Source organism: Gobio gobio (assembly GCF_949357685.1).
Source record: "Gobio gobio genome assembly, chromosome: 17".
In the NCBI taxonomy this organism is placed as follows: domain Eukaryota; kingdom Metazoa; phylum Chordata; class Actinopteri; order Cypriniformes; family Gobionidae; genus Gobio; species Gobio gobio.
Window position 1 is genome coordinate 46075196 of NC_137110.1, and position 23672 is coordinate 46098867.

General features: G+C 36.0%; 1 protein-coding gene across 1 annotated transcript in view; it reads right to left on the bottom strand.

Annotated features, from left to right (window-relative positions):
• szt2 (SZT2 subunit of KICSTOR complex) overlaps window positions 1-23672 on the bottom strand; it is a 126035-nt gene that overhangs the window by 78467 nt on the left and 23896 nt on the right. The window contains exons 24-37 of the mRNA XM_079841133.1: window positions 22823-22961; window positions 20150-20428; window positions 19733-19940; window positions 17759-17806; window positions 15416-15543; window positions 14605-14869; window positions 14346-14517; window positions 14162-14254; window positions 13152-13230; window positions 11886-12188; window positions 10503-10641; window positions 10298-10414; window positions 10147-10216; window positions 15-200 (exon numbers count right to left, since the gene is read on the bottom strand). Of these exons, the coding sequence (XP_079697259.1) occupies window positions 15-200; window positions 10147-10216; window positions 10298-10414; window positions 10503-10641; window positions 11886-12188; window positions 13152-13230; window positions 14162-14254; window positions 14346-14517; window positions 14605-14869; window positions 15416-15543; window positions 17759-17806; window positions 19733-19940; window positions 20150-20428; window positions 22823-22961 (2226 nt within the window). The remainder of the gene's footprint in view (window positions 1-14; window positions 201-10146; window positions 10217-10297; window positions 10415-10502; window positions 10642-11885; window positions 12189-13151; window positions 13231-14161; window positions 14255-14345; window positions 14518-14604; window positions 14870-15415; window positions 15544-17758; window positions 17807-19732; window positions 19941-20149; window positions 20429-22822; window positions 22962-23672) is intronic.

Here is a 23672-nt window from a genome sequence, read left to right on the forward strand (position 1 = left end):
CGCATCGTTCAAACCTCTTGAAACTTTTCCAGCGACTGCTCTGGACCAAATACGAACTGCAGGGGAACGACCTCACAGTGGCACTGCGGGCGGCCGCTGGAACGACACACGTGCTCAGAAACTTTCTGCAGGGTGGAGGCACTGATAACAGAAGAGTGCCGTAGAGCAGAGACAATCTCATCCTCCAAGAGCCAACGGATCTGAAAGAGACAAGGTTAATATCATTAACTAAAACTAGGCACCATTTTGTAGAATTTTTCGTCTAAGTTAAAGTACTACAATAACCCAAACTAAAACTGAAATTAAAATGTATACAAATATTGAAGCTTGTTTCCGCCACTGAATAAAAATGTAATTGTGATTTTTTTTTCCATCAGAATTGCGATATAAAAACTTCATCAACGACATCAATGTCATCGTTCTCAGCCACTCCCTCTGTTCGCTGATTGGACCGGTTAAAATATGACCGGAGAAAACCAGAGAATATACTGCAATCCCAGACGGAGTACTGAAGGAAAATGAAAATTGAGCGGAATTATGAAGGAGGGCGGAGCCAGGCTACATTTGTCCCACTAGCGGTTACAAAACAAAACTGCATGCATTTTGAGGAAGAACATTGTTTTGATTGTGCTGCGGTTGTGCGTGACTGTGCAAATGAATATGGTTCTTCCTCATAACTAAAAAGAGAGAGGGATTATCCTACTGCTCATAAAACATTCACTACTAGGCTTAAGAGAGATAACCAGTTTAGATGGAAAGGTGAAGACGTTTCTGTAGCTTTACCCATTAATAAACACGCTACTTCCTGCTACAACAACCATAATGACATGAGCCTTCACAATAGATAATGCTTTTCAGTTAGAGAGCTACAAATGGCAATTCATCTGTTCAGTAAAATACCTTACTCACCGGTTGAGTAATAAAAACACCATCTCCGCAACGCTTTTACAACATTTAAAATTTCTCTATTTTTGCCATCACTGAAAGCCAAGACTATGTTGATTATAAGCTCTTTTTCGTTCTATTTTTGCCAGCAGACTCTCCTCTGCCCGGCATTTGTTTAACCCTCTGGTCCTCTTCAGTCAAAAATGACCGAAAACTTTTACGTTTTGAAATGTTGTGAAATGAACACTTTTGTTGCATTAGCTATGTGAACACACAAAAAATTCAAGAAAATGATTCGGATATGTTAAAGGGTCGTAAAAACAATAGTCACACTTGTCTCCTTCGCGGTCAAAAATTACTGACATAGGAAATGAATGGGAAATACGCAAAAATACGAAAACTCAGAGAAAATTTTGGTGGTACAAACTACAAATCAGCCACTGTGCAGAAAAAAAGTGCACAGCAATGAAGGGGTGACACTCTAAAATGTCAAGACAGAGTGCAAGTTAGACACCCACACTCCCACACACACACACACCCATGCACACAAACACACACACACACACACACATAGAAATGAACAAGTAAGACTGCAACAGCAAATTTTGAGTATATGCTAAATAAAATCAATAAATGAAAACATAAAAAATAAAAATGACTCTCTCGCTCAAATGCACACACACACGGGGGGGGGTTGTGAAATGTGGGGAGAGAGAGAGAGAGAGAGAGAGAGAGAGAGAGAGAGAGAGAGAGAGAGAGAGAGAGAGAGAGAGAGACCTTTAACATGTCTTTAATTAACAATCCATTAACTCATAATACAAACACACTTAACACATTACTTTATAATTATATATTCCTCAATAAAAACACATTAAAAAAGTTAAAATAAACATCAGCTTTTACAACAATACATCACAACCTCCCTCTTCATTGGGTTGACAAAAAATATTTCCAACACCCCATAAAAAGAAGAAAGATTCAGTATCATTCACCATTTCATAATACTTATACTCCATAACTAGCCTACTTTTTACCAGAGCTCTGAACATGTTCAAAGGATCATTATCGCTATTAAACAACATTTTTCTCTTTCTTGTCAACCAAATAGCCATTTTTGCCTGACCAAATAAAAAATTTATCAAAACAATTTTTCTTTTATTTGAGGCACTATATTTTGGTCCAAAAATGAAGAAACCATTTGTAAAAATAAAACCAAAATTATGGCTCAAGTCTCGTAACACCTCATGAATTCCAAACAGCCTTGGACATCCAATAAATATATGAAACACTGTTTCTGGAAGACCACAAAACAAACACTCTTCTCCTTGCAAAGGATTTAGATTAACTTTAAAACGGTTTGTTGCTAAAATCCAATGAGAAATCCTCCATTGCAAGTCCCCACTTCTTTTTTCAATCGGTTGCTTATAAAATGTCCTCCAACACCCTTTTGGAGAGGCACCTGACTCAACAAAATTAGTCCATTTAGTCTCTGGAAGATCCTTCAATGCGCTTATATTTAGATATTTGACACAAACAAGATAAAGTGACTTCTTAGATATAGTGTCAAAGAGACCAAGTTCAGGTGTTGTAAAAGAAAGTAATCTTCCATTAGCCTCCTGCCAATCTCCTACATTAGCAACCACACTGATACTGGGGAATACATTCTCAACCATCTCCGCTTGCAATGGTATTTCAGGAAAAGACTCCTGCATCTCAGATAATAATTTTTCAACCGTCCGAACAGAATTAATTCCAATCCTCATGGCCAAATTTTCTGCAGAAATCCATCGGTCCCTTGCCCGAAGATGACCGATTTTACATATTCCTGCTTTAACCAGGCTTGTGCAGACACCTTTAGATTTCAACATCACACTTGATAAAAGAGGATTAAAAAGTAAAGGTTCTTCAAGAACCCACTCATGAGTTACCTCTGCCAGCTCTCTTTTAACAATGAATATTTGCCATACATTTAATACTGATGCATAAAAAGAAGAGAGCCCATTAAAATCCACTTCCTTCAAATTCATCAAAAATAGGTGTCTGTCCAAATTCATCCGACCCACTCTTTTTAGCAATGCACAAGCTATTTCTATCCAGTTCTGAGACTTATGATAAAGGAGTCTTTGTGCAGTCTGGAGTCTAAATGCCGCTACTTTGGACTTAATGTCCATAAGGCCTTGGCCTCCTTCACTTAACGGCAGATACAGAACTGATTCTCTCAACCAATGTTTTCCATTCCAGAAAAAATTTACCAACACTTTTTGAATTTCCGTAATGAATTCTTCTGGTGGATTCAACACAATCATTTTATGCCATAAAATAGAGGCGGCAAGATTATTTATGACGAGCACTCTCCCTCTATAAGATAGTTGGGGTAAAATCCAATTCCATCTTGATAATCTATTACAGATTTTATCTTTAACTCCTTCCCAGTTTTTTCTTTTATGTACTTCTGATCCTAAAAAGATGCCTAAAAACTTAAAACCATCTTTTTCCCAGTTTACATTTCCAGGGATAACAGGTTTTGCATTGTCATTACAGCATTTCTCTTTATCATTGCACCAGAATGCCTCCGTTTTACTCCAGTTCAGTTTTGCAGATGACGCTTTCTCATATACTGAGATACTGTCATTAACAATATCAATATCTCTTTGATCTTTCACAATTACAGTAATATCATCTGCGTATGCTGTTAACTTAAAACCATTGCAATTATCATCAACCTTTAAACCAGACAGTTTTTTTCGTAAAAGACAGAGTAGTGGCTCCACTGCTAAAGCATATAGCTGACCAGACAGTGGGCATCCTTGTCTTATGCCTTTAAGCATTCTTATTGGTTTACTCAAACCACCACCTATTTTTAGGATACATGAGGCATTCGTATATAAGAGTTTGATCCAGGACATAAAACCTTCTCCAAATCCAAACACACTCATTGTGTCATACAAAAAACCATGATCCACTCTATCGAATGCTTTTTCCTGATCCAGGAACAGAAAACCCACATTCAACTCATGTAGTTTAGAGTACTCTAAAATATCTCTGATCATAAACATATTATCATATATGGTTCTTTCTGGAATGCAGTATGATTGATCCTCATGTATTAAATCTCCTAAAACAGTTTTCAGCCTATTTGCCAAAATTTTTGCTATTAGCTTATAGTCAGTTGTTAAAATTGACACAGGCCTCCAGTTTTTAAGAACACTCAAGTCACCCTTTTTTGGTAAAAGTGTTAGAACTGCCCTTTGGCAACTTGTGGGAAGGCGTTTTTCTTTAAAACACTCTTGGATCACTTCATAAAAGTCTTGTCCGATGTAGTTCCATACAGCTTTAAAAAAGTCCACTGATAGTCCATCAATTCCCGGTGCTCTACCAGGCTTCATCTGTTGAACAGCCTCCGTTAACTCCTCAAAGGAAATAGAACTGTCCAGATTCTGCCTCTGTGCTTTAGTAAGGGATGGCAGTTGCTGCAGTACCTGTGACACACATTCAGTCTCAGTTTCTTCTTTTCTATATAAATTTGAATAAAAGTCCACCGCAATCTTTCTCATTTCTTGTGCATCAAAAGTCTTTCGTCCATCAGGGGTTGTCAGACAGTACATTTGATTTTGTTGTTTTGACACTCTCTCCAAATTAAAAAAATAAGCAGTGGGAGCATCTACCTCATTTACAGACATAAATCGAGATCTTATCAGGGCACCTTTAGCCCGCACTTGCAACAAATATTCTAGATCTCTTTTCTTTTCACATAACATGCCTGCTGAAGATGCATTAGCATTCTGAATCATACAAGATGTGATGTGTAAAATCTCCTTGTCTATTTCAGAAATCTTTTGCTTTATTTTTCTTGTTGAAAAACACGTAAACTGCTGACAAAATATTTTAATCTGTGTCTTACCTATTTCCCACCACTGTATCAAATTTTCAAATTCATTTTTCCTAGAACCCCAAATTTTCCAAAACAATTCAAATTTCTCATAAAACTCTTTCTCTTTCAACAATGCAACATTAAATTTCCAATATGGACTTTTATATTTAGATTGTGTCAGAACTATATTAGCTGTAATATAATGGTGATCTGATAGACAACAAGGAAAAATATTACACCCCATTATTCTATTATTTTCAGCACGCTTAGCATAAAACCTGTCAAGTCTTGCAGCACTTATCATTCCCTGTGACGCTTTTGTCCATGTGTATTGTTTTATCTCTTTATTCTTATCTCTCCATACATCTACCAGATCATTCTGAACTATAACGCTTTTTAAAACAGAAGCTGATATAGGATGTGGCTCCTCATTATTCCTATCTAAAAGAAAATTAAGAGAACAATTCCAGTCGCCACCAACAATTAGCATACCATCCAAAGTATATGTTTTTAAAAACTCTCCCAATTTTCTAAACAAAATGATTCTATCTGACCCTTTATTTGGAGCATAAATATTTATAAAATCGAATATCTGATTTTCAACTTTCGCTTTAACTATCAAAATACGTCCTCTCTCTATTTCCAATTCTGATAAAATGCTGACATTTAGATGATTTGAAAATAAAATCGCTACACCTGCACTAACATTTGTGCCATGGCTTAAACAAAGCTTTCCTTCCCACCACAGGTTTAACTCAGATTTGTTTTTTATGTCGCTATGAGTTTCCTGTAAGAATATCACTTCTGAATCTTTAAGCCTAAGAAACTCGGAAAGTAATACTCTTTTCCCTGCATCCCTCAGCCCATTCACATTTAAAGATCCTAATCTAAGAATCTGCATTGCAGGGGTAAGAGAGAAGAAAAACAAATAACAGAAAAACAAAACAAAAATTAAGATAGATTCCACACCCATGTGCTTTATTTTTTCCATTTTGACAGTTTCACATTATCTTTTTGAGTTTTGCGTACAGTTGTTAAAAACTTTTTCAGCCGAAATCGTTTTTGTTTTGAAATGACATCATATCCCACCGTCTTCTGAGCCATCGCCACTGATTTTATAAATTTATTAACATCGGGGAAAAATTTTGCCACATCAACCTTCTTCCCTTTAGTTACATCCAGAAACTCATTCAATTCTTCGACAGAATAAACGTCATCTAAAGACTGACTGCAATCAATCTCCGAAAACTCAGAACAATTGTCACAATCCTCCATCAGTTCCTCATCACTGTTTTCGCTCTCCACAAGCGCATTAAACTGTAACCCGCTAACACTCGGAAACTCATCACCATTAACACATTCCTTATCCTCCACCGCAGTAACAACCTCCTTCAAAACAATCGGGCCTACAGCATCCTCACCAGCTCGCATAGATGAAATAAACCCACTCACCTCTGATTTAGAGCTTGGGTCTATAGGACTCTTCTCGGGTGGAGAAACCGTCTGAGGAATAACGCCGGGTTCACCTGTCACAACCGAATCCTCCGAATCCTTATCATTAACCTCGATTACCTTTTGTTTTTTTTTCTGGAATCATTACCTCCTTTACAGCTTTAGGCCGTTTTTCCTTAACTGGAGTTTCGTTTTTTTCACTTTGATCCGTTTGCTCACCATTAATTCCTTCGTTCTTTTCGATTTCTGATTGTTTTTTATGCGGGCACGTGAACTTCTTATGTCCCAAATCACCGCATTCAAAACAACGCAAACTATCTGTCGTTGCAAAAATCATATAGGAACTGTCTCCCTGTTGAATGCGAAACGAGATATCCAGAGACTTCGAATGCTCATTTAAAAACATGAACACTTGTCTTCGAAACGACATCACATGCTTTAAAGCTGCGTTTTTACAGCCGAGCGGAACCATTTTAATGGATCCAGCAAACTTTCCAAATCGACTCAGTTCTTTTATAATTTGCTCATTGGAAATGAATGGCGGCGCATTCGAAATTGTAACTCTAGTAGCAGGTGCGCGCAATGGCATTACTTGCACCAGCGTTTCAAAAATTACTATTCCTTCTTCAACTAGGGTGTTTACGAGTTTTTCATCTTTAAGAAATACCACCACCGCCTTATTCATTCTGGAGGCCGATGCTATTTTTTCATGCCCTACAATCTCGCCCATTGCTAGAAGCACGTCTTCTACGGTAAACGCGGGATCCGAGAACACTTTACACCCATTTTTGATAGAGAGCCCCGGCGTTCCCTCACCTGAGAGAGACGCCATGGCCTTTATCAAATAATTAACCACACCAGTGTTTAAAAATAACCACAAATCAAAAAAAAAAAAAAAAAAAACTTGAAATAGAAAGAAAACAAACAAACAAACAAAAAAATTAACCTTGAAAACCAATTCAAGCGTGCCGCTCTCACACCCCCACACTACACTTCCGCTCCCAGCATGCAATCCACAGAGAGAGAGAGAGAGAGAGAGAGAGAGAGAGAGAGAGAGAGAGAGAGAGAGAGAGAGAGAGAGAGAGAGAGAGAGAGAGAGAGAGAGAGAGAGAGAGAGAGAGAGAGAGAGAGAGAGAGAGAGAGAGAGAGAGAGAGAGAGAGAGAGAGAGAGAGAGAGAGAGAGAGAGAGAGAGAGAGAGAGAGAGAGGAGAGAGAGAGAGAGAGAGAGAGAGAGAGAGAGGAGAAATTAACAGGCAAGACTGCATTTATTGAAAAAAAAAAGCTATAGCCTACAGATGGTTACACGACATTACACATGTTTTTATTTTTTTAATGGCTCCGGAAGGCGCTATTCTCATTTCAAAAAATGGATTTTAAAGGCCTGCACTCTATTGTACTGTGAAATGTTGGATTTTAGGAAAAAAATTAAAAATTAAAAAAATTACAAATGAATTCTAATGGAAAAAATTGCTCATTAAAATTTTATAATTATTGCATAGTACCATAGAATCCCTTCAAAACTCTAAATAATAATCAAAAAATATTATTGAACCAAAATATATTACATTGGTTTTCCTGAAAAAAAAAAAGTGACATTTTAAGGCTTCGGTCACTTTTGACCGCGAAGGAGACAAGTTTGACCCCTAAACGAAGAGGACCAGAGGGTTAAAACGGGTGATTCCCCAGAGTTTGAAGATTTAGCTGCTCCAAGTCAACCTTTCTCACTCGAGATAACTAACCTCTGCCACTTCCACACCAGACACACGGCGAAGTAGACGGAGCAACTTTTCTGTATTTACAGATATGACGAGACACGAAGCTGAGCAAGGCCGCTGGAGCGATTGTTCATGAGAAGACCGATGGGACTTTTATTATGACACAGTTAGGGATGAAACGGTATGGAAATTTAACATCACGATTATAGTGACCCAAATTATCACGGTTATCAATATTATCACGGTTTTGTTCAAATGAGATGAAAGTGTTCAAAAAGAACAGATGCACACACTTAAAACATTTCAACAAGTTTTATATTTGAAAATCAACAAACAACAAATAAATAAAGCAGCTCTTTGCACTTTTTTAAGCTAGATTCTATTCAGTGGGATTTCCTTCCTTATAATGGCCGTCGTCAATAGCAACGTATAACGCATAAATAATAATAATTTGTCGTAAATATAATCTCTAATATTATCTCTGTAAATATATTCTCAAGCAATATTCTCATCAGTGTTCAGCAATGATGCATTTAAATCTAGCATATTTTGTGTAAGAGCCCAAACAGTATCCTAGTGAAATAATGCATATCCATAATTCCATATGATTTGACAGTTTATTTTATTAAATATCAAAATGTGTGCATCATACCTGACACCTAAATGAACACTTTACAGTCAGTTTTATGACTGTGATTCTCTTCAAATGCGAGTCAAATTTGAATCGTGTAAAACGTTACCAATGTTGTATGTAACTTTAGAGACGGTCCCTAAATTCGCCAGCATTATGCCAGTCATATCAGATGCGCTGTGGTTCTGCTGTTTTTTTTTAAAACCATTTTTGCTGCTGAAATGGAACAAAAACAGTCGATCACTGTATGATGAATGAATCTCCTGCATACATTGCATGTTTATCTCTGCTTTGAGTTCAGATTTCAGCGAGTGTGAGCGGCGCGCGCTCTGAACAAAACTCTGCTAATCTGAACGACTCTGATTATGAGACATTGCATTCATAAACTCAATAGAAACACGTGTGATTGGTTATAATGCGCAACGCGATTATAACAGATGGCTTTTGAGAAGACTATAATAAGTTCAACCGCCAGAGTGGCTAGTGTGCAGCCGAAATAATGTTACACCAGCAAATGGTGGTTGTTAATGTCAAGCCCTGATTATTATCACTTAAGTGTCACCCTTGTCTTGTCTGAATTTGTTCGTTCGCTTCACGTTATTATTTCCCAGACGTAGTTTTGGTATTTAGGTCAAAGTCCACTTGCCTTGCGTTCGTAGTTTTGAAGTGTTTCAGCGACTTTCTTCTGGCATGTTCTGCAGACAGGATGACCATCTTCGATTAAGTTTCCCTCAGGACTTTTGTTAAAGCCAAAATATGACAACGCCTCAGATTTGGTCCTTTTAGAAGTCTGAAAAATCTCCCGCCGCTGTCACTGCCATTTCTTCTCATTCAAAAAACAGCAGTGCGTTGCGCCACACTGACGCTGACTGGACCGCAAGTTTTCTCAAACGTGATAATCACACGCGGTTTTAATGATAATTAAATTTTATATGATATTACTAACCGTCAATACATTTTATCGTGGTTTATCGTCAAACCGGTAATCGTTTCATCCCTAGACACAGTCCCCGGCAGGAATTTTATTAAGACACAGTTGCCGGGGCCACTTCCGGTTTTCCGGTCATAAGTATGAGGTAACGCAGCTCTGTTTATCATATTAGATACATCTGAGTGTGTTGAAAATGATGCTATTACGTTACTCTGTGCATTCGCTCTGTGGCTGCTATGACACTTGTTCACATTGCAGTGAGAGTAAAGCGTTTCTGCAAAATAAAACCGGAAACCGAGGGTAACGCAGATATGACGCAATCGACAGGTGACTCCCTCACACGTCCCGGTTCATTGGTTAAAATAGAAATTTCTCACGATTTACAAATAGTTGGAAACATTTGGGATATTGTAAGTACTCAACTGAACAAAATATATAACACTGGCCTAGTGGTTTTTGGATATTTTACTGAAACATTTTTACATAGTGCACCTATAAATGTTGTTCATTTTGAACAACAAAAAAAAGTTACATAGTGGTAGTGTACATTTTAAATGAAAACTATTAACTGGTTCAATTATGAATAATTGTTGAGATAATGAATATTTTTGAATAATATCACTGTCATTTTTCATTTTCATTTAAATCTTTGCATTCTCACCTCATCCATGGTGGCTAAAACAGCCATTTTGTGTGGAATAGGAAGTTTGGACAGGGGATCTCCAGACATACTGCAGAAGATGACAAAATAAAGAGTTAATGCCGAAAGATGTAAGGCAACAGCTGATGTCTGATGACCTCTGAACGCTGACCTTTCCACACCAACCCCGCGCAGGCCGTCCAGGTTTCCCATGAGCTCCTCGTCAGAGCGATAAGATGAGGGCTGTCCGGGGGAGCGGTTCAGAGACACACTGCTCTCAGACGTGTACCTACATGCACAGAAAACAATCATGATCGCTCCAGCTGAACCCATGCTATTTGTCTTTCCTAAGTCTAGGACAGTTCACAATCACTGACCGGTTGTGGCGGAAGTCAGGAGCCATGACCTCAATCTCCAGAGGTAACGTGAGCACAAAGATATCAAGAGTGACAGACAACTCGTTCAGATCCACCGACTGAAGATTCTCAGCGTTCTCAAGGCAGGTAATGACTTCACCTGCAAACCATCGTTTTATATTCACTTATTAAAAACACATGAACCATATTAATACTAATCAGACGGTTAAATACTCAAAATACTGTATATGGTTTACACCTCTTCTTCACACCAATGAATTTCCATGACTTTTCTTAAGTCGTTTTTTATTTATATTATCAAATTTATATTACTATATTTATATACTAATATTTTAAATTAGCTTTTATATTTTAGTAATTGTGTAAAATGTGCTTTTGTCATTTGTATTTTTTAATATTTCTATTTAGAATTATTTAAGTTTTTTTTAAGTTTCAGCTATTTCAGTACTTATCTTAAACTTATTGTATTTCAATTAGTATTGCTAAAGTGACATTTCTAACTTGTTTAAACATTCATCTAATATGTATGTTTTATTTAAACTTCATTTCAATAAACAATTTTTTTTAATAGTTTTAGTTAACAATAACTCTTGATCACTGGATGAGGGTTTTGTTCTGGCATATTTTCATATGCATTTAGGTACCACTACTTGGAATTAATAGATTTAAATGGTTATATTATTATTTTTAAATGATTAAGTTTTATCCACAATAAACATTTTAAAGACTTTTCCTGGTCCCACCATAAGCTCATTAACACAAGACCGTCCGTATTTACATATCATATAAATTCACACTTAATATTTATTTAGCAACTTGGCGATGGCAACTCACTATTAACGTGATTTTTAATGTGAAGAAGAGAGCCAATTATAACAAAGCTCATTTACATACAAAACAAAGCTCATTTGCAACCTTAATAATTTTCATTTACATACAGAAAATGCTTGTAAAGTTCCTCGATTGTAAGTTGATTTAGATAAAAGTCTTAAAATACTGTAATAAGTATATGTCAACCTTTACAGGTTTTACTTTAGTTAAAAGAAATGGCCATGAAATATTAAATTATGATTTAGAATGGGGCTGCACGATTTGAGGGAAAAAAATCGAATTGCGATTTTTCTGGTTCAATATGATGATCTGTTTTTGGTGAGTTTATAATGTAATACATTTCTCATAATGTAAATTTTTTTTAATTACATTATGAGCTCAAGATTTTATTAAGTTTTGAGAAAATGATTACATTATAAACATTTTATCACAATAATAATGTAATACTTATTACATTATGTGCAGTTATTACATTATGAGTTGCTACAGTCCCTGTTAAATGGCTGTGAGAGTAGTCAATGGCAGAAAGCTCAGCAGTGTTGAGTGTTTTACCCAGACAGGTTGGCAGCGTTTGCGTGGGCATGGAGCCATGGCAGCTCTTCATGTTGACGGAGCAGGTGAGGTGCACAAACAGAGGAGGCATCTCCGGCTGCTGACCCTCCACCTCCAGCAGAGAATCTCCGTCCAGAATACTGAAGGAATCATCGTCCTGGTTGACTGTGTTGGAGTCAGATGGGGACACGCCTTCACCTCCTTCCTGTTCTCCAGCCTCCGTTTTGCCATTCCCGCAATCCTGGTACTCCACCTCCAGATCCGTGTCGCTCTCTGTCACAATACAGCAGCCGGACACGTTCTCTGTGCATATCCAAAGGATTAATACAATCTTTTAATATACTTCTAGTTTACTAGCAGGTGAAAAAGTCTTCACATATAACATGAAATCAAAATGGACTAAAATTTAATTCAATTAAATATTTTAGTCTTGCTGTGAACGACTCATCAATCCCAGCACTCTCACAGCTGGGGAGGTGAAGACCAAAACATCTAAATCCCCCCAAAAAAACAAAAAATGATCTGCACTTTAAAAAATGTCCTTTATAAGATGCTTCATAAATCACAACAGGGTATAAAATAAAAAACATTTTGGATAGCAGTCTTCTTCAGTGTACCAATAATATCAGCTAACTTTTCACAAACCAATTAACTCTTTTCCCTTCATTGACGGAATTGTCTGGCTTTCCAAGTTTTCACTGTTATGCAAAGGGAAGCTATTACTCAACTTCTGAAAGAGTACAGAATCTCCTGATCAAAACACAGCAGAAACAAGCGATAAAATCATTGTAGACTTTGAACAAAAACATGATTTTCTCAGCTTTTTGTTTAAAATGTTGTTGTTGTTGTGTTTTTTTATAACTTTCCCACATTCAAGTGTTGATAAAAAATAATGCATGAAGCTAGAATAAAACATTTAGGGGTTTTTTTGAGGCTCTGTTAGCCTTTTTTGATATATTTATGTTCAAATATTATAGGGGCCAAGAAAGTTTTGTTAAAATGATCAAAATTGCTAGCGTTGGCTACAAACTAAAAAAAAAAAAAAAACGCTGGTGGGGAAAGAGTTCGAAGTTCCCTTCATCTCACTAGGTTGTTAAATACATTTTTAAAACACTATTAATTTCTTTATGCATAACACATATTTAGTGAGGGACATATTACTAAGTGCACCTTTAAATATGTTACAAATTACATTAAATTTCTGATTAAAAACTCAGCACTCAGATAACGGACTGAACATTTAGTGTGTCATAAATGATGTCTAACCGTCTTCTGTAGCCAGTTCAGCTTCAGACACCTCGAACTCTTCACTGGGTCTCCGCTCTCCTTCCCTGTCTGAGTCCTCCTGGAGATGATGAAAGAGAGGAAAGGAAAACAGTTACTAAGTCTTCAGGTTTAAAAGCTCTCTTGCTGTAAAGCCGAGCGCTAATTTGACAGTCAAATGTTTGATTATGTAAGACTATCCCAGTGTTTCCTACACAGCTGTGGTTTTGAGTGGGGTTCTCGAAATAATTATTATTAGTTGTTTTTTTTACTACATATTGTCATATAAACATCTAGTAATGTGATCAGCTAAGGACAAAAAAGGAAAGAAAATATAAATTTAATATTACTAATACTACTGTACAATCATTTAAATGAATAAAAAACACTTTTAAAATGAAACAAATCAATAAAAAATATATTACTAATGCAATAATACCACTGTACTTTTATAATTATAATACAATTATAATAATAATAATTGGTAATTACAATACTATATATATATATATATATATATATATATATATATATATATATATATATATATATATATATATATATATATATATATATATATATATATATATATATATATATATATATATATATATATATATATATATATATATAAGGCTGCCTTAATTTCTTTGCTTTTAAACTTTAATCTACAAAAAGTGTCGTGTTTTCAAATTCATGTTATAAGCAACCCAAAATCACAGAGCTTGCAGAGATGAAATCCGTATAAATACGGGGAAGAAAAATAAAACACATACCTAAGTAAGCACTGATGGATAGAGCTGATTAAAATCGATAACTCATGAATTATTCGCTCATTAGAGACATTCGCTCATGAATCAGACTACACCGTGTGCTTATTTTTGAAACACAATAGAAATACATAGAAAGACATTTGTATTTATTTAGTATGCCTTTTTGTCTCATCAAAAAATGAAAATGCATTTTCAACATCACTGAAAAGAACAGAATATAAAAATATTTCCATAACGCACCTCTTTTTTGGAAGATGGAAGGCAGTAAAAGAAATAATGTGGGTTGGACGGTACAGTTTTGAAATACTGAGCACCAATTTCCATGAACTTATCCTGCGAACACGAACAGAATTGCGTGAATTTGTTAATACAATTTTAAAAATGCTGTTTCTAAACCCCTCGCGACACTTGGTGTCTGCCGTACCTGTATGATTTTGTGTAAATCAGGATACACTTCACATTTCTGCTGGGACTGGAGAAGAGACAGTGGGAATTCTGGGATTTTCGGAGATCTCGGTTCTTCTAGGTCCAGTGGTGAGGATGGGACAGAGAGTTTTCCTCTGGAATCAGCTTCGCTCACATCCTCCAGTTCAATACTTTAACAAAAAACAAACAATATCTGAATCCAATGAAAACAAAGCATTAACAACAAGTCCCACAATGCTTTGCTCTGCGGTCAGTACCTGGATGAAGATACCAGTGTGGCTCTGTCAGCTCCATCATCCTCTCCCTCGCCAATGATGAAGGTGGTGGGGACGTTACTGGACTTGCTTACGTTGACACAGCCGTGCAGCTCGTGACGTTCACGGAACACACGTACGTGTCCGCACAGGGTCTGCAGGAAGGAAGTGATGTCGATCTCCTGCAGCGACTCTTCGCAGTAGTCCATGGCCGTCAGTACGTCCTGCGAGCTTACGTTGCACGACTGCTGCAGACTGCGATAAACACCTGTCAATCAACACAGGCACAAGGCCAATGAAACATTTTTACAAACAACTTACTATCATTAAGATCTTTTTGCAACATTTTTATGAAAATTAAGCATTTTCTGCCCCAATTCACATCACTAAAACACATTTTTATAAATAATAATAAATAAAAAAATAAAATAAAAAAAATATATATATATATAATTTTTTCAGCTATTGCAGACGCAATTTTTTAGACTATTAGATATAGCAATTTTTTATTATTATTTAAAATGAAAAAATAAGAATAACATTTAATTTAAAAAAATGTTTAAACTCAATGCAGTAATGAAAATTAAATGTCATGAAAATGTCACAATGCAAAAAATAATCTTCATTTTCTTTACGCTAAATATTATTTCCTATCATTTATTCCTTATTTATTTAACTTTGGTGAGAACATGCAATAAATAATATTTCTGCTTTTTCCTTTTTTTGTGATAGAGCACCCTCATTGAGCTTTCTGGATGTGCACACATTTGTTTAATTCTAACTATATGTATATATGTACATGTTTGTGTGTGACCTTTGACATAGCTCTGGTAGTAGTGTTCCTGTAGAAGGCTGCAGTAGTTGGCAAGTTCCTTGTGTTTGTGAGGGTGCGTCATGAGCTCACTCCAGGAGGAGGCGCTGCTGCGCTCCTGAGAGATTGACCTGCCAAGAGACACAAACACACACACACACCAGATAACACGAGCCCACAATCTGCCACACATTTCCTACAACACTACACCAGACACCAGCCTTAAATAGCAGAGACAAGCAGCAGGAATAGTCAGTTCAGATATTTACCCATATCTTTAATATAGGGAAGCATCACTCTGGAAAACTGTCTCTTTCAGGCACTTATTTAAAATTTTGACATTGTATAACCATTTTGATTTCAGCTGATGCATTAAAATGTATATAGAGTTCAATTGCAGTCCTACAAAGACATACAAGAGCTGTTTATTATCGTAGTAACATTCAGACCTACATTAAACAGACCTCCAGGTACAATGTAAGAATAAAAATTCTAATATGCAATTCTAAAAAAAAAGGACACACCATCTTGAAAACGCAATAGCGTGAGAAAACGGAGACAACGTGCAACAATCATCTCTATCCGACGTGTGTAAAAGAAGCAAATACATGCTCTTTATTTTCCAGATTATTATTCCATAAGGTGATTATAGACCCCGTTAAACACAATAAACATGTTTAATTTATTATTTTTTGAAAATCAGTTCTAAATGGATGATTGCTGATGGTGTTCATTTTAAACATCAATGGCAAAAACATCCGTATTCCTGAGTGCAAAACTTTTATTAAGCAGCACTCCAGAGCATTTATTATTTATTATAGGACATTACATTTATCTACACTGTCTAAAGGATCATCACATGTAAATACTTGTCGTGTTTGTGGTTGAAGAGGACAGGAAAAAATCAAACCAGTCATATAGCAGCAGGATCAAACCAGCTTTAAGAGCATGCACAACAGATTTACAGCCATGAAGCAACAGTATCCAAGAATATACGGCATTGGTTTTTACCATTTTTTGTATTCAATAAAGCAGGAAAAGCGAGGTGGAAAACAATCAAGACGTTGAGGACACCAATATAAAATGTACCCTAAAAAGTGTGTTGTTCAAAGAAGCCCTGAGTATTCAGACACTACCACCAAGACAGAGGTTTTCCAGTTGAACATACCAGATTGACAAATACTAATTTCATAAAAAAAGAGGATATAAATTATGTTATATCCAAGTCATTTCACCCTAATTTTGAATGTCTTGGGATGTCCTAAATGTCTACATACAGTGAACTACCCTCCAAATTTCAGTATGTACACTATCAGTCAAAAGTTTGGACACATCTAATCACTTTTCACTGTTTTAAAGCCATGGCAAAACACAAATGGATGCAAAAAAAAAAAAAAAGTGACAAATGAAACCTCCCTTAATTTTGAGCTTCTACTTTGTCTATATTCCAGCTCAGTTCACTCTAGACATTCTTCAAAAAACGTCATGAGGTGCATCCTGGGATGCTTTTGAAACTGTACTAAAAGGAAACACATGGAAAACATATGATGGATATGTATTGTCGTATTGCTTTTGCTTTTCCTTTTCCAAGTGTAATCAGAAAGTCAGAAACAGACATTCAGTCAAACATGTCGAAACTTTTGACTGGTACTGAACATCAGAAGGCAGAAAAAACAACCCTAAGCAGGAAATGAGGTCTTAAAATATATTAGACAATATAGAACAATTCAAATCACTGTGCACCTGAATCGATAACAATATAAATAGCAGATAGTACAATTTTAAATAACTGTTTTTCGATATAAATATATATGCAAATGTAATTTATTCCTGTGATGGCAAAGCTGAATTTTCATCAGTGTCACATGATCGAGCATTTAACATGTTGATTTGCTGCTCAAGAAACTTTTTTTATTATCAATGTTGAAACCTGTTGTGGAAATCTGTGATGCAAGTTCAAAAGAACAGCATTTATTTGAATTAAAATATTTTGTAACATTTTAAATGGCTCTACTTTCACTTTTGATCAATTGAATGCATCCTTACTGGATAAAAGTATTAATTTGTCTTTTTTTTTTTTTATTGTACTGAGCCCAAACTTTTTAATAGTAGTGGGTATAAAGAGATAAAAGTTTGTTTTCCTTCTATTTTAAGACCTCATACCCGTAAGTCTTCTGAAGTCTTATATCCCCTCAGTCATCTTCCTAGAATAGCAAAACCCTCCAGAGAAATAGAAAGAGAGAAGGACCATCCTTAGTGTAACAAGGCCAAAACAGCCCCCTCATAACCCTCCCGTCCCGTCCCCCCTATAGGGCGGCAGCAGCAGGAAGCAGTAAGCAGGGCTACCTGTATTTGGTCTGCTGACTGAACTCCAAGGTGTCTGTCTCTTGAGCTCTTCTCATCCAAAGAGAAACCAGACAGTAAAACATTAGGATAACCACATGATGCCCTCTGAAATGATCATCAAAAACAACAGCTCTGTTCCAAAACATAGCAAACTGCCTACCTAGGGAACATTTTTAGATAACATAAAGGCCTGAATATACTTCAAGTAAAATCGAAGAACAAACATAATTGTGTGACATAATTTCAAACAAAATCAGGTCAAAATGAAGCTCGTTTGGAGATCATTTCTGGAGTTCGAAACAACTTGCCAAAGCGAACTTTCCGGAAAAGTTTACTCAGGTAAACATCTTTGAACTACCATTGGTCTATGGTGATGATGTAATAGGTAGGTGTGGCTCTGAGGCTGCTCTGATATTGTATAAAGTGCTTTATAAATAAAATAGATTAACTAGTTAATCGCACATTGTTCTGTAATTAATTGCAACATTAAATTTTAGTATATTTTATATTGTAATAATTCTACATTTAAACTCCAATTGAATGTAGAAACAACAGGCGGTAGCCTGTCTCACCCACTGTATCACTGATCTCCATTAAACTTTTCTAAATTTTAGCCATTAATTATAGCCATTCATATAATTGAAAGCTATAAAATTTAACATTTATTAGGCTTTAAAAAATACAACAACTTTTAATTTAAGTGAACTTCAAACAATCTTCACATACACCCATTTTAATAATGTCACATTTACCTGTGTTCGTCAATATATCAGGGCTCTATTGCTGGATGTGCACACATTTGTTTAATTCTAACTATATGTATATATGTACATGTTTGTATCAGGATCTATTGTCCCAGTCAAATAGGTTCAGATTTTTACTTGCACAGTCAAAATGCACAAAAAGTTATTGTTTTTTGTTATTTTTATTTATTTTTATTTTGTAACCTTGTAAACAGTGATTTAAAATTTTTTAGGTCTAACAGGTAGGATATATACAGAAATTGAATAAAGTTAATTAAACACTTCACAGTCTTAACTGCATAAATTATAAATTAAATATAGATTAGTCCTAGTTACCAAAGTTATTCAGTCAAGAGCAGTGTGTGATTTTCTCTTTTGTCCTTTGATTATTCTTAATAACAGACAGTAGCTGTTATTATTAGGCTGCTGTTACTTTAAGATCTGCCGCACATGACGCGGATCTGACACGCATCCCATTATTACTCTTTACGTTCATTTAAGACTTCATTTAACACATTTAAGACAGTGCTTGCGAGGATACTCGACAAAACAGGCATATTGCCATAATTCTGTGTTTTCAAGCGTTGTCTGAAGTGACTTTCTGTGCGCACGAGTGTGTGTGTGTGTGTGTCACACAGACAGGAGATGCACAGACGCGCGGCAGTACAGCACCGCCTTCTCTTTTGTGTCTTATTGCGCTTAAATGGTTTAAAAGCATTATCATGAGCATGATCATATAAATGTAATGCTAGCCAAAGGATGACGGGAGAAACTGATGCGGTGTTAATTGCATTAAATATTTTTAAAGCTTTAAACTGAACAAATTAAATTGCATGCATTAACACGTTTTTCACAGCACAAAAATAAACTTGACGACTTAACTGGTGTGCCATATCCACATCACTATAATCAGATGCTTTCCTTAACTGCTGTTTATCATGCTGTCATTTTTGTTGTGTTTATTTTGTCACTGAGAGAATTCAGAAGTTTCGCTGTGAGTATATCAGTGCCTCAAGGATGTGATTGATGCTTTTATCCAGAGCATGCAGTGTTTTTTGCTAATGAAGAGCATTTAAGTTCAGTCACTTTTGAGGTCCTCTTTCAGATGCTGCCTCAAAAGGTAGCTGCCTAGGTAGGCAGTAGGCCGCTCTATAGGGTTTGGAACAGAGCTGATGACCAGAGACCTTCAAGCTAGGCACAGTAGCTTTCATGTGGATGTGTGTCTCAGTACCTGAAGAAGACGTCCCTGGGCTTCCGTCCTGACCGTGGATGGACCAGCTGTTCTTTGAGGGAGTCCAGTGAGCAGTTGTAGATGTAGATGGGGCAGCGGGGTCGAGCGGCGTCAGTGCCGCTCTGCTGAGACACCTGTCTGCTGAACGTGATGTGACAGTCTCGCTTTTGGGGCTCCATAAACTGCACGCCATCCTTCTCTTCTGAAGCTAAAAGTTATGGAGCAGAGTTATGGACATAAACATCTTTCACAGACATGTTCAGTTTTTGTTTATATTTTATTTTTCAGTTAACATTTAAGTCACGAAAAAAATATATTATGGTTTTAGTTTTTGTTATGCCTGGTTTCTGTCATATCTGCAACTTTTTTAGTTTTTCAAACCCTGTCTGGAAACGTAATAGAATTGAAATGCCATACCTGCATTGCTTGTGTTTATGTTGGTTTGTTCTGTGGATGTCTCCAACGCTGCTTCCGTTTCAACTGTGGACACTTCTCTGGATGCCGGGTGGCCCCTGATATCTTCTCCATGATGACCAGTTCCAAAATCAGCAGTAACCTGTGGACCATTGGTAAAACTGCTGACGGAGTCTGTCTGTGATTGGCCGTTGCCATGACTGCAGGTCTCCTCCTCATCCAGGAGGGTGCTGTTGATTGGAGGTTCAGTTTCCAGCCCAGAAGACATCAAAAGCTGAACATCTGCACAGTCAAAATAAAGCTTATATAGCATTCGTGGCCTAAGGCTGCGGGTTCGATTCTCAATACTGGCAGGAAATGACTGAGATGCCCTTGAGCAAGGCACCTAACACCGAATCGCCCCCCGGGCGCCACAGCAAAATAGCTGCTCTGGGTGTGTGTGTGTGCACAGTTTGCAGTGTGTGTATATGTGTGTGTGTGTGTGTGTGTGTGTGTGTGTGTGTGTGTGTGTTCACTACTCACTACTCCTAATGTGTGTGCACTAACTTGGATGGGTTAATTATCTCATAATTTGGCAGCAGGTTAAGCTGCTGTCACTTTAAGACCTGACACATGCATCCATTATTCTGTTATACATGCCTGTTTACGTTCACTTCAAACATAACTGACTGTGCTTACGTGAATAAACCTACTTGCCAAGACCAGCATTTTGACATTATTTTGTGTGTATTTGACTGTTTAAGCACAATATATAAGCAGTGAAAAATAACTCAATTTAGTACTGAGAGGGGGCTATATGTGCATACACTTTGGGTGTAATCACAAAATCTGTGGGAATTAATACAATTATGTATATTAAGTTTTTATTGCTGTAGTTTATTCCATTATTATTGCATTATATGTTTAATAATTAGCATAAAAATAATAACAGAATGTGATTGTAACTCCCATAAATAAATTAGTGTGTGTGTATGTATGTATGTATGTATGTATGTGTGTGTATGTATATGTATATGTATATGTATATGTATATGTATATGTATATGTATATGTATATATATATATATATATATATATATATATATATATATATATATATATATATATATATATATATATATATATATATATATATATATATATATATATATATATATATATATATATATATACACACACACACACATAATGCATAGTCCCTCTGGAGCATCAGTGAATGTTTGAACCTTTTTTAATAGTTCCTCAGTCTCAGTGTCCTCAGTGTGAAAAGATGGATCTCAAAATCATACAGTCACTGCTGGAGAGGGTTCAAATATGCAAATGATACTGGAAAACTGAAGAATGTGCAGGACCTGGAAGTTTTTTCAGAGGTACACTGAAAAATCATGCCATGCATGATTTCAAACCATGACGTCTCAGTGTATTACCAACAGTAACCTTGGAAACGGTGGTCCCAGCTCTTTTCAGGTCATTGACCAGCTCCTACCGTGTAGTTCTGGGCTGATTTCTCACCTTTCTTAGGATCATTGAGACCCCACGAGGTGAGATCTTGCATGGAGCCCCATTCCGAGGGAGATTGACAGTCATGTTTAGCTTCTTCCATTTTCTAATGATTGCTCCAACAGTGGACCTTTTTTCACCAAGCTGCTTGGCAATTTTCCCGTAGCCCTTTCCAGCCTTGTGGAGGTGTACAATTTTGTCTCTAGTGTCTTTGGACAGCTCTTTGGTCTTGGCCATGTTAGTAGTTGGATTCTTACTGATTGTATGGGGTGGACAGGTGTCTTTATGCAGCTAAAGACCTCAAACAGGTGCATCTACTTTAGGATAATAAATGGAGTGGAGGTGGACATTTTAAAGGCAGACTAACAGGTCTTTGAGGGTCAGAATTCTAGCTGATAGACAGGTGTTCAAATACTTATTTGCAGCTGTATCATACAAATAAATAGTTAAAAAATCATACATTGTGATTTCTGGAAAAAAAATTTAGATTATGTCTCTCACAGTGGACATGCACATACGATGACAATTTCAAACCCCTCCATGATTTCTAAGTGGGAGAACTTGCACAATAGCAGGGTGTTCAAATACTTATTTTCCTCACTGTATATGTATGTATATGTATATGTATATGTATATATATATATATGTATATATATATATATATATATATATATATATATATATATATATATATATATATATATATATATATATATATATATATATATATATATATATATATAAAATGCTATGTTACTATTTTACGTCAAATATGTTACTATTTTTTTGCTTATTTAAAAAATATATAATGCAATAATAATAGAATGATCAAAAGACTACAGCAATAGAAAACATAATATTCATTATGGATGTTTTAATTTATAATTAATATATATTAAGAAACATACATATATACATACACATGCATATATATATATATTTTTTTTTCTCTCTAACATTGGACATTTATAAATATTAAAGACCCACCCAATGGTAGTTTGCTAGCATTCTGCAGTTGGTAATATTAATTTGGTCAAACACTGCTGGGTTAAACTGTGGGCATGTTTCTTGATTTCAGCTAAGTATGTGGCTAAGTAGAAAGCATTAATCTTATGATGTGTGCAAACATAAAGGACTACATTGTTCTAATTGGTGTGGCACTGACAGCTGTTGCACCTGTAAATGTAGCTGGCAGGAAAGTGAGCAGGATCTGCTGATGGCTGATGTATTTGGCGTAACATTTCCAGTGAGGAGATAAGCCGTCTTGCTCCAGGCCAGCTGGCTCATCATCCACAAGATCTGCATTGCTGAAACTCTGCCAGGTACAAAGAAACACACACTGTAACAACTCCTCCAACAACAGAAAGATAAGTACACTACCGTTCAAAGGTTTAGGGTCAGTAAGTTTTTTTTTTAAAGAAATTAATACTTTTATTCAGCAAAGATGCATTAAATTAATCAAAAGTGACAGCAAAAACATTTATAATGCTACAAAAGATTTAGATTTCAAATAAATGCTGTTCTTTTAAACGTATATTCATCAAAGACTCCTGAAATAAAACGTATCACGGTTTCCGCAAAAACATTACTGAAACATTAAAAAGCAATCTTACTGACCATAAACTTTTGAAAGGTGGTTTACATGTTACACTTACATAACACAAGTAATCTAACTCTGATGCTGAAGTGAGAAGGGGTCAAACTGTCAAAACCCCATTCTGATCCATCTGACATCATTTTAAGCATTTTTAAAGAGTTTTTTCAGGTCATGAGTCGTGAGAGAAGTCCAAAATGGTAAGTAAATTGAAACAAATTATATAATTATTTAATTTATTTTTAATCTTTCTAACCAGCCATGACAAATGTGCCTTATTTTTATTTGAAAATATAAAAAAAATAAATGCAATGTTTTGCAGTTTTCCCTTGCTTATTAGTGACAGACACATGCACATGTAGCTCAACTAGTAAGTCATGGTGCTAGCAACCAAATTCAAATAAAAATTTAAAGACATGAGAGTTGTGTACA